Source organism: Dipodomys spectabilis, unplaced genomic scaffold, assembly GCF_019054845.1.
Source record: "Dipodomys spectabilis isolate Male_0828 unplaced genomic scaffold, ASM1905484v1 ptg000297l, whole genome shotgun sequence".
Lineage (NCBI taxonomy): Eukaryota > Metazoa > Chordata > Mammalia > Rodentia > Heteromyidae > Dipodomys > Dipodomys spectabilis.
Window position 1 is genome coordinate 45,065 of NW_024870974.1, and position 17,059 is coordinate 62,123.

General features: G+C 40.3%; 1 protein-coding gene across 3 annotated transcripts in view; it reads right to left on the reverse strand.

The window, feature by feature from the left end:
* The window catches only part of Ap1ar (adaptor related protein complex 1 associated regulatory protein), a 29,322-nt gene extending 16,296 nt beyond the window's left edge, over nt 1-13,026 (reverse strand). For 2 of the 3 annotated variants that reach the window (XR_006151077.1, XM_042701683.1), the window contains exons 1-2: nt 12,580-13,025; nt 1,330-1,378 (exon numbers count right to left, since the gene is read on the reverse strand). Coding sequence is in view for 1 of the 3 variants with exons in the window: in XM_042701683.1 (XP_042557617.1) it covers nt 1,330-1,378; nt 12,580-12,656 (126 nt within the window). In the remaining 2 variants the exon portion in view is untranslated. Of the gene's footprint in view, nt 1-1,329; nt 1,379-12,579 lie in introns of all 3 variants that reach the window. The other variant, XR_006151078.1, reaches the window with a different exon arrangement.
* Nucleotides 13,027-17,059: the final 4,033 nt, after the last annotated feature.

Here is a 17,059-nt window from a genome sequence, read left to right on the forward strand (position 1 = left end):
TAAATAAAAAACATAATTACAGCAGAAATTGTATCAGAAATTTTCACCTGGATTGAATATTTCATTAGGTATTTTAAACCCACACTACCAGAATAATCTTCAGATGAACAAATTATTTTATGTCATAAAAAGAAAAATATTTAAGAAATAGGGGCTAAAAAGATGTCTAAGAGAGGGTAGTCATTGTTCCCAAACAAAATGCCTTTCTAGAGACAGGAATGCAAATAATTTATTACAGAATGATAAACACTACTATATCAAATGACTTGCTGGGACTCATTACTATTAAATATTTGCCTTGTACTATACAAATATGGATAAGTAACACTTAAAAGAAGAAAAACTGTTTTATTGCAAATATTGTTTTGCTTAAAGATTATGGGAAGGGCTGGGAAAGTGGTTCAGTGGTAGAGCGCTTGCCTTGCATGCATGAGGCCCTGGGTTCGATTCCTCAGCACCACATAAGCAAAAAGAAAAAAAGCCGGAAGTGGCACTATGGCTCAACTGGTAGAGCGCTAGCCTTGAGCTGAAGAGTTGAGGGATAGCACCCAGGCCCAGAGTTCAGGCCCCACCACCAGACCCCCCCTCTGCCCCCCAAAAAAAGATTATGGGAAAACAATGAACTCAAAGATTTAGACAATAATTTAAGGGAATAATAAAGGTATTCAAAATTAACTTTTTTATTAGTTTGTGATTTAAAAACAAGAACTCATTCTTAGTTCACGTTTCCTCATTTAATATGGAAATCAGTGAAGTAGCATTCAATATTTATATCCAGGTAGTTCTGGAACAGAACTAATTTCTGTCACTTAAGGTATGTATTGCACAGCTCAATTTCTTCACTTGTCTAAGCCTCTAACTTTCCATCTATATAACAGGTAACACCCACCTGTTTGAGTTGTAGCAAAAACTGTGTGTGGTGGCATTCCTTAACTGTATGGCAAGGGGCTGGTACACAGCAGACAGTACTGCCTGAGCGAATGGTAATATTCATTGTTTCACACAGAAAGAAAAAGCAACTTCATTCTCTGTGAGACGCTTCAAGTCTATTTGCTATTTTGATTCTGTTATACCTTTCTACTCATGTCTGGGGCACTACCCTTGAGTCTGTAGAACCAGTGCCTTAAGTGAGACATTTCTGACAGATGAGTACCTTCTGAGCTGCGTAGGATAAACCAAAATCAAATCTGCAAACTTCTCCCTATTCTCTCTGTTCTGCACTTTCTCTTCATTAGAACCATTACTAGTGAAACTAAACATTCTCAGTCCTTTCTATCTTAAAGTCCCTTCTGCTCTTTTTAATCCCATAAAATTCATTACGCTACTTACCTCTATTGTTAAGTGCTCACCTCTAGAGCATGTTCTAAAATATTTGGATCTGGGAAGAAAATCAGAACACAACATTAAAAACCAAAACTAACTCAAAGTGAATATGATGCCAAATTTTCTCAAGAGTAGCTTTAATCCTCTAATATGTAATTATCATATACTTGCACAAAGTAAATGTATCTAGAGTTTTAGTTTTTTAAGTTTCACTGTTAAGTCAATGATTTTTTTATTGGTAGTAATACTTATTAAACTTCTAAAAAATAATTTATCTCAGCAACCATTGTTCTTTCCCCTGAAGAACCTGCCTCTGATCAATCTAGGTTCCAGCTTAGTGACTAACATAAGTGAAGGAGCAAAGTTCAGTCCCCCAGACTGAATTTGATTTTTCCAGAGCTATGAAGAAACCAGACAGAGACACAATGTCCCCCAAAAGCTCTAGGGAACTGCCGGGGACTATGCTTCTAGACAATCTTCAATGACAGGAATAAAAATCAACTAAATGAGTTAGTGGACAGAATCATCTCAAAGGACCATTTCCATCCCTACCCTGTAACATATCTAACTATAATAAGTAAGCTTTTTTCAATATATATCTAATAATTGAACAGTTAAACAACCTTTAGATCTTCCTCTTCCTTAGCTCATCTTTCCTCCATGTTTAATTGATCATAGATCTATAGCTGAAAACTCTGCTGTTCAGATTCCAATATAACACAGCTTGAGCCCCTACTGCACTCCTATAATATGTAGCAGTACTCAGAAAAGCCTTGGTGCATTTTTTATTACAAAAAATTTATTTTGTAATATCTACAAAATATTTGTTATTTTTTTCCTAAGCAACTATTTTTCAGAAAGTTTCAGTAAATATCAAGAGTAAACAACTTTGGTCAACTTCAAAAGAAAATTTAGTATACTATTTTAAATCACAACTGCTGAAGATTCTTAATAGCCAGCCTACTTTTTAGACTCATCCTATTTTTAGCACGTAAGTGGGTCGAAGCGTACAAAGTTCCCCAAGTCTACTTTAAAGAACATTATATAGAGTAAATAATTGCAAAGCAATTTTAAGTTTTTTTCCAGTGTCAAATATAAATGCTTCTAAGTGAAAATAGCTAAAAACCACCATTTGAGGCTTTTATATTCTTAACATTTGACTAAAGCTACTGAATCAGAAAGTAATTTCATCTACAATGATAACACAATTCTACTAGAAAATGCTAAGTTCATATAGATCTGAGATTCATGAAAGTATGGCTATTGCAGCCATCACAGAAATAATGCAAGAAAATGGCATCATAAATTGAAAGTGATTTCTCTCCCTCATTCTTGGAATATAATAGCAACTCATTATTATAGACTGCTGGACATCTCTGGTAGCTCAACTAGGAAAGAAAAAAAAAAAAGAAGAAAGCAGAAAAGATATGCAATACTAAACCTGACACCAATGACAGATTCAAGTAAAGCAGTCATTCTCATATTTTGGTACAAAACAAGCACTTTGTCAAAAAAGATTACTCGCCGGGCGCTGGTGGCTCACGCCTGTAATCCTAGCTACTCAGGAGGCTGAGATCTGAGGATCGCGGTTCAAAGCCAGCCTGGGCAGGAGAGACCGTGAGACTCCCATCTCCAATAAACCACCAGAAAACCGGAAGTGGTGCTGTAGCTCAAGTGGTAGAGCGCTCGCCTTGAGCTGAAGGACAGCGCCCAGGCCCAGAGTTCAAGCCCCACGACCGACCAAAAAACAAAAGATTACTCATCTTCACCCTCAGGCTGGCTCAGAGCCAGGGTGCTATATTCCTTCTACTTTATTTACTATTTATCTATCATTGCGGCAATAATATCAAGTTTTAACTGTCAGTGCTGGTATCTGATAAGACAAATTACTTTCTTCAGAATTTGAGAACTGGGTAATCAAGTTCCAGAAAAATCCCACTAGGATCTTAATTGGAATTATGCTGAATTTCTAATCAAAAGTAAAATTTTAAGCACTGTATGCTTTTTCATTATGAACATGGTCCTTCCATTTATTTAGAATTGTTCTCAAACTTGTTCTAGGATTACACACCTATTCTTGATTTATTCCTACATTATTTATTATTATATATTCCTGGATTATTCCTAGATAAAAATAATGGTAAGTCATTTATAAATACATATTATCTAGTCACTGCTGGTAAGTAGCAACATAATAAAGTTTAATGAAATGATATTAGATAACATTTTACACTACTAGGTTGGAAAAAAGACCTAAGACAAAATTTAGTATAAAGGATGGAACAATGGAAACCCATTACTAGTGAAATTATGAATTTGTGTAAAGCAAAGTGTGTGGTGCCAGTACCGGTGCCTGAACTCAAGGTCTCACATTCTCACTTGGCTTTTGTCCATTTGAACCACAAGTCCTCTTCTGGCATTTTGCTGGCTAATTGGAAATAACTTTTCTTCCCCAAGCTGGCTTTCAACTGCAATCCTCAGATACCAGCCTCCTGAATAGTTAGGATTACATGTGTAAGCCAACAGAACCTATTAACGTTTTCCAGTATATTTGAAGATACGTATACACTTGTGTCTGAAATTCTATTCCAAGATATACACACCAACAAATCTTTTACACATATATAGCAAGACATTTATGAGAATCCTAACTGAAGTTGTAACTGCAAAGCAGATTACAATTATGATTGCTAATTTATAATTGTAATTAACTACATTTACAAATTATTGTTATCTCTGGAAATAATAGAAATGCCTAAATAATGGTCTAGTCATACAAAACTACTCAGGAACAGAGATGAGTGCACAAACTGGTAGTACATCTACAAAAATGGGAAGTTTGAAGGAACATTTAAGAGTCACTATCTTAGCTAAGTGTGGTATTTGTAATCCTGTCTCCTGGAAGGATCATGTTTCAAGGCTAGCCAGAGAATGGGGGAAAAGTTTGCAAGATTTTAATCTCAACCAATAAAAAGCGGGACACAGTGGTGCTGTGGGATAGGTGGGAAATATAAATATGAGAATCTCAGTTGAGATCGGCCCAGGCATAAATTCAAGACCTTTCTCAAAACATAACAAAAGTAAAAGGGGTAAGATATGACTCAAGTGGTGGAAAATGGCAATTGTAAGCTTAAATCCAACTAATGCAAAAAAGAAAAGGGACTAAAAATTATCCTGTACATCCACAGAATCATAATCAATGTTTACTGTATTTCAAGAAATTATAAAGGACTATAAAGACCCTTCTAGTCTCCAATGTAGGGAGTAAAACAGCCTGAGAAGCTGCTCTGCCAATTGCCAGACCACAGGAGTCCTAGAGAAGTGAGTGGAGATAAATGTATAAAGTATATGTATGAATAATATATGCAATCAAATTTGAGGCTGGATAAAAAAATGATCGCTTGGATTACAGTGGCATCTGTGAGATAAGTGTATGGATTAAAGAAATATGTAAAAGTCATCTTGTTTGGGGATGGACTGGAAAATGAGAGATGATAGCAGTGTCAGAATCCCAATGGAGATATAATAGGAAAGAAGCAGCAACGAAGAGAAATATAATGTGGCCGAGTCCAGGAATAAGAGTTCCAGGAGTGAGAGGCTAGAAGAATCATAATCAGTGTAAGAATCAGTATCACCTCGAGCTAGGATGTTAGAAAATGGTTAAGATCACTTCCTATGTGTACTTCAACAAACCAGCAGTCCTGTGCCCTGGAGGTGGAGGTGAAAAACGAAGGGGGTAAAAAGTAAACATTATACTTGAAAGTGCATGCTCAGCTGTATAACTAATGAAAGCTGAACCGTTGAAATTGAGGCTTCAAAAGCAATGACTTAAAAAGAAGTGCATTTCTCCCTTTTTCTTGTTTAGAGCTCTCCAGTCATCCAAGGACACTCATTTACGGGTTTCTCAGAGCTGTCTCTAAATGAACAGTACATCCATTCTACTACCACTGATATGAAAAGATACTAGAAAGGGGGCAATGAGAGGTTAAGGTAGGTTGTTGGAAGGTAATACTTTGAATGACGGCAGTATGTAAAGGAATTTGGAAGAGTTTAAAAGTAGTATGGCACAGGCCAGGTGTAGTGGTTCATACCTGTAATCCCAGCTACTTGGAAGACAGGCAGACACTGGAGGTAACATGGTTCAAATCAAGCCCAGGCAAAGTTAACAAGACTCTATTTCAAAAATAGGCACAAAACTGGACATAGTTGTGCATGCCTATAATTCCAGTAGGCAGGCTGTGGTCCCAAGCTGGCAAAGGCAAAAAAAAGAGTCCCTACATGAAGAAAATACCTAAGATAGCAAAGACATGTGGGTGTAGCTCAAGTAACAGAGCATCGCTGTACAAGAGCTAGGCTCTCAAACTCAAGTTCCACCAAAACAAAGTAAGAATTAAAGAAAAACCAAAAAAAACAAAACGTAGAGACTTTGGCATACCTATTTACTTACTGTACCATCAAGGCAGATATCAAAATAATCTGTTGTTAAGGATAAAATCAATTTGTCAAAAACTTTCTACCTGGGCTGGGAGGTGGCTCAGTGGTGGAGCGCTTGCCTTGCATGCCTGAGGCCCGGGGTTCGATTCCTCAGTACCACATAAGCAAAAAGAAAAAAGCCGGAAGTGGTGCTGTGGCTCAAGTGGTAGAGCGCTAGCCTTGAGCTGAAGAGCTGAGGGACAGCGCCCAAGCCCAGAGTTCAGGCCCCACGACCGGACCCAAAAAAACTTTCTACCTTTCTCCTATTACTTTGGATAGTAGATAAATATTTTTCAAGTAAAAATAAAAAAACCTTAAACTTTTAAACATTTCCACAATGGCACTGTTCTCTTCAAATGCTTCTGGATCACATCTGGTAAAATATAGTAAGAAAGTTTCTGTTTGACACTATAAATAAATGATGAGATGCCAAGGTAAATTGCTCCAAAGTCTATTAAAAATTAAAAGCTTCCCAGGTCTAATTTTGTTTCTTGAACAAAAGACTGGAAAGGTTATAAATCAGATACTTGTCAAAAACGATTACAAAGATGATAGACACATTGTTTTTCAATTGGTATTAAATATTTCAGTAGAGGTTTAGCCATTTAAACTGGAAGGGCCCCAAATCAACAGACTCCTCAGGCAGGGACAGCAGTGACATAGGTGATACAGGTCATAGTTAATTTTGACAAGGCCACCAAATGCCCAGATACCTGGTTAAAAGTTATTCTGGGTACATTTTCAAGAATGCTTTGGAATAGATTGGCTTTTGGACTGGCAGCCTGCCTTCTTCAATGTGCGGGGCATCATCCAACCTGCTGGAGGCTGGACCAGGAGGAGAAAGGTAGAAAAAGACTGCCTCACTGCTCCAGTTGAGTGAGGCCTTGGCTGTCTTCTGCCCATGGGTTAGGACTTAGACCACTAGCTTTTCTGGGTCTTCATTTAGAGACCCAGCATCTATCTAGATATAGCAGACATATCTAGACAGAGGCACAGCTTTGATAGAGACACATATCTTCTACTGGATCTGCTTCTCTGGAGGACCCTGACTAATATAACTGGTAAGAGTAAAAATATTTACTGTTTAATTAGCCTTTTCTCAATAAAGACCAAGAAGCATGGATTCTCAGGAAGATTATTTTAATTTCTTAGGATGGTAAAGTTTAAGGCAGAAGTACAGAGAAAGGAAAGGGGTTTAGAATGTATAAAGACAGAATGAATAGAACATACGTAAAAATCTTTTTTAGGCAGATCTGAAGTGAAAGGTAAGTGCATATGAGATTTGGAAGTGTTAGTAGTTGAAATAACAAAATGGATGAAATTTTGAAGAAGTGGGTAGTATATATGTGAAAGGGATTAAAGACAAAAAATCCAGTATTTAACAAACATATAAAGTAAGAATAAGTAGGAAAGGAACAAAACAAAAAGATAAAAGTGGTGCAAGTGCACCAGTTACCATAAAAAGAAAAAAAGAAAGAGTATAGCTTACCACATAGGACAGTCTCAAGCTGTTGAGATACAGTCATAAGATTGTTCAGTAACACAAAGTATGAGATAGATCACAGAAAGGGAGAGAGGAGAGAGGAGAGAGAGAGAGAGAGGAAGGGAGGGGGGAGAGAGAGGGGGAAAAGAGAGGAAAAAGGAAGAGGGAGAGGATATGGAATGGGGGAAGGGAGGGAGTGAGGGAGGGATAGAGAGAGAGAGAGGACAGAGAAAGAGAGAGAGATAGAGAGGAAGAGAGAGAGAATGTATAAGTGCACAGCCACACAGAATAAAGAACCATGAGCTATTACTGGTTAAGGTAAGGGCTTTGATTTCAGAGAGACCTGGGCTGGATTTTCAGCTCTACTATCTTGGGCAAGTTAAACTTTCTAAGCTTCAGTTTTCAATCTGTAATGTGTCTATAGATTAAACAGCATTAACCTAAAAATCCAAAATGGTCCAAAATCTTAAAACTTTTTGAACCAACATGATGCTACAATTGGGAAGTTCCAATTTGTCTTCATGTGACAAGTTAAAGTCAACATACAGAAGAATTTGGGGGCAGCCTGGGCAACACAGGAAGAAACAAATGACAACAAAATATATACATGCACTTGATTAATTTCACGTTATGGTTTAGAAACAGTATATAAAATATGGCAGTTTCATGTTTTGTTTTGGTTCCATCTCAAGATATATCATTATGTGCATAAAGAATTTCAAAATGCTAAAATAAAATGCCAGATCTGAAACACATCTAGCCTTATGCATTTCAGATATGGGATATTCAATTGGTGATAGTACTTATTTCTTTATAGGGTGTGGTAGGGATTAAATGAATAATGTATTTATTGTAGTGCCCGGCACACAGGAAGTAACTAAATGTTGGCAGCTGTTATTAAAGTCATTTTTACTGCGAAAGAAAATCCTTGTAAACTGCTGCCTGAGGACACTGAGCTGATGTTGAAAAAAGGTCAACAACTACTAAATGCCAAGAAAGATAAAAATATGGTTTAAAAAAATTGTGTGTCATCATGGTTATCTCAATAGACGCAGAAAAAGCATTTGACAAGATCCAACACCCCTTTATGATGAAGGTTTTGGAAAAATTAGGAATCCATGGAACATTCCTCAATATAATAAAGGCTGTATATGACAAACCTACAGCCAGCATTATACTCAATGGTGAAAAACTAAAGCCATTTCCTCTTAACTCAGGAACAAGACAAGGATGCCCACTCTCTCCACTTCTCTTCAATCTAGTATTAGAATGCCTAGCTACAGCAATAAGACAAGATGCAGACATAAAGGGGATCCAAATAGGGAAAGAAGAAATAAAACTCTCCCTCTTTGCAGATGACATGATCTTGTATTTAAAGAATCCCATAGACTCCACTCCCAAATTACTCAAGCTGATTCAAAACTTTGGCAAAGTAGCAGGTTATAAAATTAATCCCCAAAATCAATGGCTTTTCTGTATGCCAACAATGAGAAAAGTGTGGCTGAAATTAGGAAAGCAACTCCATTTGTAATAGCCCCACAAAAAATAAAATACCTAGGAATTAACTAAAGAAGTGAAGGACCTCTATGATGAAAACTTTAAAATCTTGAAAAAGGAAATCAACACAGAACTAAAAAAATGGCAAAACCTCCCATGCTCCTGGATTGGAAAGATTAACATCGTGAAAATGGCAATACTTCCCAAGGCTATCTACAAATTCAACGCAATACCTATCAAAATTCCACCCTCATTCTTCAAGGAAATAGAAGAGGCAATCCAAAAATTCATATGGAACAATAAAAGACCCCGAATAGCAAAAACGCTCCTCAACGGAAAGAACACTGCTGGAGGAATATCAATACCAAATTTCAAACTCTACTATAAAGCCATAGTAATCAAAACAGCTTGGTATTGGCATAAGAACAGACCTCAGGACCAATGGAATAGAATTGAAAACCCAGAAATGAACCTACAGACCTATAGCCATCTAATCTTCGATAAGGGAGCTAAAATAATAGAATGGAAGAAAGACAGCCTCTTCAGTAAATGGTGCTGGCAAAATTGGTTAACTACATGTAGAAAACTAAAGCTAGATCCTTATATATCACCCTGCACCAGAATCAACTCCAAATGGATCAAAGACCTTGAACTCAAAGCAGACACTCTGAAAACATTACAGGATGGAATAGGAGAAACCCTAGGTCTCCTTGGCTCAGGCCGAAATTTTCTGAATAGAGACCCGGAAACACAACAAATCAAAGAAAGGTTGGACAAATGGGATTGCATAAAGTTGCAGAGCTTCTGCAGGGCAAATGACATAGCTAGCAAGATCAATAGAAAGCCCACGGATTGGGAGATCTTTACTAGCCATACAACGGACAAGGGTCTCATATCTAAAATATACTTGGAACTCAAAAAATTAAACCACCCAACAACAAATCCTCAAAGAAACAACTGCCCAATAAATAAGTGGGTGAAAGACTTAAAGAGAAACTTCTCTGAAGAAGAAAGGATGGCCAATAGACACATGAAGAAATGTTCAACATCCCTAGCTATAAAAGAAATGCAAATCAAAACAACATTGAGATATCACCTCACTCCAGTTAGAACGGCAAAAATCAAGAACTCTAACAACAACAGATGCTGGAGGGGATGTGGACAGAAAGGAACCTTACTTTATTGTTGGTGGGAATGTAAACTTGTTCAACCACTTTGGAAAGCAGTATGGAGGTTCCTCAAAAGACTTCACATAGAGCTCCCCTATGACCCAGCAATCCCACTTTTGGGCATTTACCTAAATGTTTACAAACAAGACCACACTAAAGCTACCAGCACAACTATGTTTATTGCAGCATTATTTACCATAGCTTAAGATATGGAACCAACCCAGATGGCCCTTAGTAGATGAATGGATCAAGAAAATGTGGTATATATACACAATGGAATTCTATGCCTCCATCAGAAAGAATGACATTGCCCCATTTGTTAGGAAATGGAAAGGCTTGGAAAAAATTATATTAAGTGAAGTAAGCCAGGCCCAAAGAAACATAGGTCCCTTATTTGCAATATCTAGTATAGGTATGAGTCAAGCGGAAAAGGTCAGATAATGTGATGTTAGGAAAACGAACCCTTAAATATGTATTTTAATGTTTTTTTTTCTTTCATGCATGTGTTTCTAACGCATTTATAAGATTATTTCTTTGTGCTTTGTATGTCCCTCCCCCACAGTGTAAACCCCCCCCCCTTCACTATATTTGATGTCAGTATAACTTGTGGAGGAGATGGGGACAAACAAGTCGTTTAAGGATTCAGGTGGACCTGTTGCAACAATGAGAAATACAAAATATCATGTCAAAAACGAGCTTTACAATGTTGGTGTGGGGGGGGGGGAGGGGGAAAAGATTGGGTGGGGGGAGGGGGGAGGCTGGGAAGGGAGGTGAAGGGTAAACAAAGGAGGAGGCTGCAATGCTTGGTAAGAAATGTATGCATTATCCTGCCCATGTAATTGTAACCCCTCTGTACAGTATGTTCTCAAATAAAATAAAATTAAAAAAAAAATTGTGTGTCAGTACTGGGGCTTGGGTGTTGTCCTTTAACTTTTTCATTCAAGGTTGGTGCTCTACCACTTGAGATACAGCTCTACCTCTGGCTTTTTAGTGGTTAATTGGAGATAAGAGTCTCAAAGACCCTTCCTGACTTAGCTGGCTTTGAACTACATTCTTCAGATCTCAGCCTCCTGAGTAGCTAGGATTATAATCATGAGCCACAGATACCTGGCTTGATTATACTTTTATATAAAACTATAGTATATACTGACCGGAACAACTGTTCTAGTAGCTCAGTAGAAATACAGGAATTAAAATACAACCTAACAAAATATAATTTGGGCCTTCCATTTAAGAAAAAAACAAACTACACAAAAGACTTCCACTACTGCCCAGAGAAAGAGCTGACCAGCAGATGGAGCCCTCTGGAATATCTTGCTAAGCAAAACCTTATTGTAAAGGATAACTCACTAAGGTATCTAAATTTTGTTTCTTAAACCTCCTAATTTTATTTCTAAAGATCTATTTCAATCACCAAATAATGTTACAAATAATAAGGTTTCCAAAATATTTCAACAGTGAAGTTTTGATAAATCAACAGACAACTCTATTCTAGTATTTAAACATATTAGAATGCTCTCATCTTTTTTGGTAGTTCTTGCTTTCAGATCAGACTGTGTAGAGTGATCTGATTTTGAGATACTCTTGGGAAATCTGCAAGGGTAAGAAATGGAGTCTTGGAATATAAGGCAACCCGGTGGAGTCCAGCGTAAAGCCTTAAGGAAGCCCAAATTGCCCTATTTTCTGTTTTGCAGTAATTGCAGTGTGACACATAAAACCAAGTGAAAAGCTTGAGCTCACCCCTAAACTTTCTCACTCTTGGAAGTACCTGAAGGTTACTATCTAGCTCTGTGCCTAAAGAAAAGCAAACCTACTGGGTGACTTTAAAAAATAGCAACTAGACACTCATTTCTACCTGCGGACAGGAAGTGGCTAAAAATGTTAAGACTGAACAGGAAGATAATCAGAAGATTCGGGTAAGGAAACTGTCAAACACCCTCTTAATTCATTCGTTTCATACGTTTATGAGTTTAAATTAACAGGACCGATATGGACCTGAGGTCCAGATGGGCTTTGGTTGCTTGAGCTAATTAAAGTGTACTGGCAGCAATCACGCATTGACGGCCTCTCCAAATTGCAAAAATAAATAGATACGGGGGGGGGGGGAATCATATTCTACTCTTCTGGTTATCAGCACCCTAAACGTGGAAACGCGACTTCTACTTTAAAAAACATCCACCTTAAGACGATCAACTTTGGAACCAGGAAACCACTTGCTGATGGGGGTCAAGGACCAGATCCACATCCAGGGACAGGGGCTGGTCCAGAACCCTCAGAGCTCAGGGTCGGGTTGGGGGGGGAAGAAGGGGGAAGGCTGTGGAAGAAGCCAGGAGCGCGGGGTGGGGAGGGCGCCGCCGGGGACGCCCCCTGGTGACAGGTGGCCGGTCGGGGAGGGGACCTGCTGGGGGCAGCAGGAGCCGCACCCCGTCCCCTCCTCCTTCAGGTCTCCCCGCTCCCCTCCACCGGGAGGCCCGGAGCCAGCCTCCCGACCCGGGCCTCCGTCACCCCCCGGCCAGATGCCCCCCTGGGAAGACGCTGGGGGGGAAACGGTAACCCGGGGAAGGGGTTCCTTGGCCCCGCGAGGGCCCGGGTTGGAGGAGCCGGCGGGGCTGGGCCCGAACCCCCGCTCCTTACCCTCCGCCTACTCGCGGCAGCCGCCCCGCTTCCTTGCGGAGCCGCCCGAAGCACTGCGTCCAGCAACAGTTCCCCATCGCATGCCGCCCGGCCGCCGCCGCCGCTCCGCCGCCGCCCTCGCACAGCCCCGGCCCAGGCCCGGCAGCTGCATCCGCGTGGCCCGAGCCCGAGCGGGGAGGGTTCGGGAACCGACGGCCGGCAGGCAGGAGCGGGGCCCAGGCGGGTCCGCGGCGGCCCGAGGGGCTGAGGCCGCGGGGCTGGAGAGGGGAACAAAGGCCGCGCTTACGCCCGCGGCCTCCGAGGGGGCCGCGCCGAGCTTCGGAGTTGGGACTCCCGCCGGGTCCGCATGGCCCTCCTCCCTCCTCGATCCCCGGCCTCCCTGGAGGGAAACGCGCCCCTAGCCGTCGCAGGAGGCCGGCCAGTCCCGCGCGCCGCGGGCCCAGGCCCCGCCTTCCCGCCAGCCCCGGCCCGAGCTTGGCCAACGGCCCCTCCACGCCCCGCCCCGCCCCAGCGTTGGCCTCTCCTGGGCTCCAATTGGACGCACTCCCTGGGAGCGCACCGCCCCTTCCGGATACCCTCACACGTCACTTCCGCCAGCTTGTCTCCGCGGGCCGGCCGCCTTCTTCTTTACCTCGGGTTCAGGGTGAAGAACGGAGCCGTCGTTGGACTTTGACCCAGCGCGGGAATGTTACCTTCCCTCTTTACGGTTTCGGGCGCGTCAGGTGTTGTATGGTTTAGGCTCAGCTTCGAACTTTGTACTGAAATCTGGTGATGCGCTTACCTAGAGCCCTAGGCCCAAAGTCCTCTGGTGGAAAAGCATTGCGCTGCCCCCCCCCCCCCCCCATTCCATCAGAGAGGGAAAGGACAGTCACGGGGACTGGTAGCAGTTACGGTGAACCCCGCTTTCCAGGATCATTCATTTTCTTCGTGTAGTTTCGTTTGGTATCGATCTCTACGGTCAGCATACTAAGGAAACATACATGATGGCACTGCACCCAAACTTTATGTTTAATATCAACTCGTAAGGTTGGGATCTAGACCTGGAGTCTGGCAAGGACTTCAGCCTTCTAGCTCAGGCATGCTGCCCAGCTTCTGGCTATGAAAACAGGCCTGTTAGAATAAATCGGAGTTACGTCGTGTATTAAGAAATTATCATTAGTAATAAAATGTTTTCTGGACATTTGCTCTTTTTTTTTTTTTGCCGTATGACCAGGTTTTAGCATTAGACGGCTAGACGGCTACTTAATTTTCTTTGGCCCCGATGGTCTGTTTGCAGTATTAAAGTGGCTGAATGATATTCTAAATAGTGCCTGCATTTTCATTCTCCCAGTCCCTGTAAAGATATTAATTAAAAAACAGCCTCGGAAGTGGCGCTGTAGCTCAAGTGGTAGAGCACTCGCCTTGAGCTGAAGAGCTGAGGGACAGCGCCCAAGCCCAGAGTTCAAGCCCCATGACCGACCAAAAAATAAATAAATAAATAAATAAATAATAGCCTCTTAAGATAGAACCCATATAGAGTGCTAGCCTTTAGTTGTAAAGCTCCCAGACAGCCCCTTAGGCCCATAATTCAAGCCACAGGAACGGCTTCCCTCCCCTGCCTTTCCCCCCATCCCCCACACAATAATACCATAAATGTTTATGGAAACTAGTGCCTTATGAGATATTATTAAGAATCACAAGTGGATAAATAAACCTTGAATGAATTTGCAGAAAATTATACAGAATTTTAGAAATTGAATCTCAAAGATTTACGTATTTTGTATAATAATAGACATGACAAAAGGATAGAAATTTGAGATCAGAGGAAGGGATGGTCAGTGCTAGAAGTTGGACGTTTAAAGAGTTGTCTTTCTCCAGATTTCTTGAGAAAAGTGTTCCGTGTGGTCCCTTTTTCCTGGAAACTGCATGCAGTTTGTAAGTAGAATTTATGATCTTGCAGATAAATGAGTTTAGGAGTTTCCAAGTGGATCCTTTCTGATGGAAAGCGTGTCTTGTCTATATCCATGCCAATCTCCTGGATGGGATACCTCATTATAGTTTTGTAAGATACTACTATTTAGGAAACTAGATCTAGGTACACATGGTTTAAGTTGTTACAGTGGTGAAATTGTTATAAATTGTTTATTTTGTATATGTGTATGGGGTTGGGGAGACTGGGGCTTGAATTCAGGAGCTCTCACTATTACTCAGCTTTTTTGTTCATGACTGACTCTACCACTTGAGCCATAAGCCACACCTCCAATTGCAGCTTTTTAGTTTAATTGGAAATAAGACTCTTGAGGATTTGTCTGTCCTAGCTGGTTTCACCTACATCCTCAGGTCTCAGCCTTATGAGCAGCTAGGATTGTAAGAATGAGTCCCCAGAACCTAGCTGTATTGTCTCATAAAAAGTTTAAATCACAACTGCTGCAGACAGTGAAGGTCATTCCAAAAATCAGTTGAAAATATGTATGAAGCATTAGAAACATAATGCTAGTAAGTTGATGTGGGTACATATTTACTTATGAGAAGTAATAATGTAGAAAACTACTTTTTGAAAAGCATGTGGAGAAATGACCTTTCCTCTCCTGCTTTTTTTAAACAAGGTTTCATTACAGAGTTCATGCTAGTGTCAAACTCTTGATCCTTTTGACCCAGCCTCTCAAGTACTAGGATTACAAATGTACCACCATACTCAGTCAAAATGTCTGCTTTCTGAAGAAGTGTGTGAAAGAAAATTCTGTATATTATATATGCAAATCATATTTAAAACATAGACGCTCTTACAGACATTAATAGGAATAGTTATATGGTTGATGTGCAGTGCATCCACTGGGCAGAGTGGGTTCCAAAACTCTCATAACAAGCCAGAAACCCACACTAGTAATTGAAACATAAGGAATTACTAAATAGGGCATGCTAAAATCAAACATGCTGCTACTGCAGGGAGCTGTTACAACTCCTGAAACTGAGGAAATGTGAACAAGGAAGGAATTTAGAAATTTAGAGGAAGAGTTTTCAAGGTAGACATTCGGATTTCTGCATGCACCGTAGCTGCCTGCTACCATGATATGAGAGAATGGCAGTGATGGAAGATGCTCACCCTATACCTTCTAGAGTAGCTAGAGGGTACTTGCCACTTAACTGGGAGGGCTATAGCTATGGTGGTAAACAAACCAAGATTTCTAGTTGCTGACCCACTCACCACCAATTAATAGAACAGTGGGAAGAAGATAATCACTTTCACACTTGTCATGTTCCTGTAGCACCCTCTTTGGAAGATACTAACATAGAACCAGCCAGTTAAAGAGCTAGCAGAGTCCAGTTCTAAGTCAAAACATTAGGGCAAAGAGGGATTGGTGAAAACTAACACAGGTTTCAGCATCTTTCAAGTGACAATACCTTGGACTCACATGATAGAAGAGTTGAGTTAGAGCCTGTGAAGCCAGAACATCAGAAGGATTTCACTCAATCTTACGAAATGAGTAGAAGGTAATAGGAAATCCCCACAATGAACTGGCAGATTAAAAGGAAGTTCGTTAATAATTCTGACTTAGGGGGAAAAAGGCTCCCTTTCTTTTCCTAGTTGGAAAGCTGGAATTTATATCAACTTCAGTCTGGGGATGAACTAACTGTAAAAAGTGATTTGAAATGATGATATCTGATTCTAAGAGTACATACCCTCATGGTTGCACAGGATTTCTCTCAATATCTACACTGTTACTGAGCTATCAGTCATATAATAGAAATATCTGCCAAGAGTAGTGGCAGACATTAGGAAACAATAGTGGAAAAGCCCCAAGAATTTTATAACTATAGTAACGCATGCCAGAGTCCTTGGTTCATGGCTATAACCGTAGCTACTAAGGAGGTTGAGATCTGAAGATCCAGATTCAAAGCCAGCTGGGGCAGAAAAGTCTGTAAGACATTTATCTTAACCACTAAAAAGCTAAAAGTGGAGGTGTGGCTCAAGTGGTAGAGGGCCAGCCTTAAGCCAAAAAAGCCAAGTGGGTGTTTAAGCACAAATATATACATGTGTATACATATATGAAGCATACATATGTATCTGTATATACATAAATATGTAGCAGTCAGATGGGCACTGTATAATAAATAATGATATAACATCATAAAGAGAAAGCAAGGAAATAAAACTGTTAATTAAAACAACTAGTAGAAATGAACATTTAAAACATTGAAATTAACTAATTCATGGAAAAACTCCTGCTTCCAGTTCTGTCTTTCCATGTGAATATACATGGTAACGAGAAAGCCCTCAACACCATTGAAATCAGAGTTTTCTATGAGGTCAACAAAGAGTGATGAAAAATGACAACCCAGATGACCTGATTTACATGAAGAATATCTAGCTCATGTAGGTATTTATAATAAATAGGAAATGTTAGCAGCTTGCATTTTCATGGGTTAAATTTGAGCAGATGGAGATTTGGCTTACCACAGACCAATATGAGGAGAAACCAGCAAAGACAAGAGCTGTTAG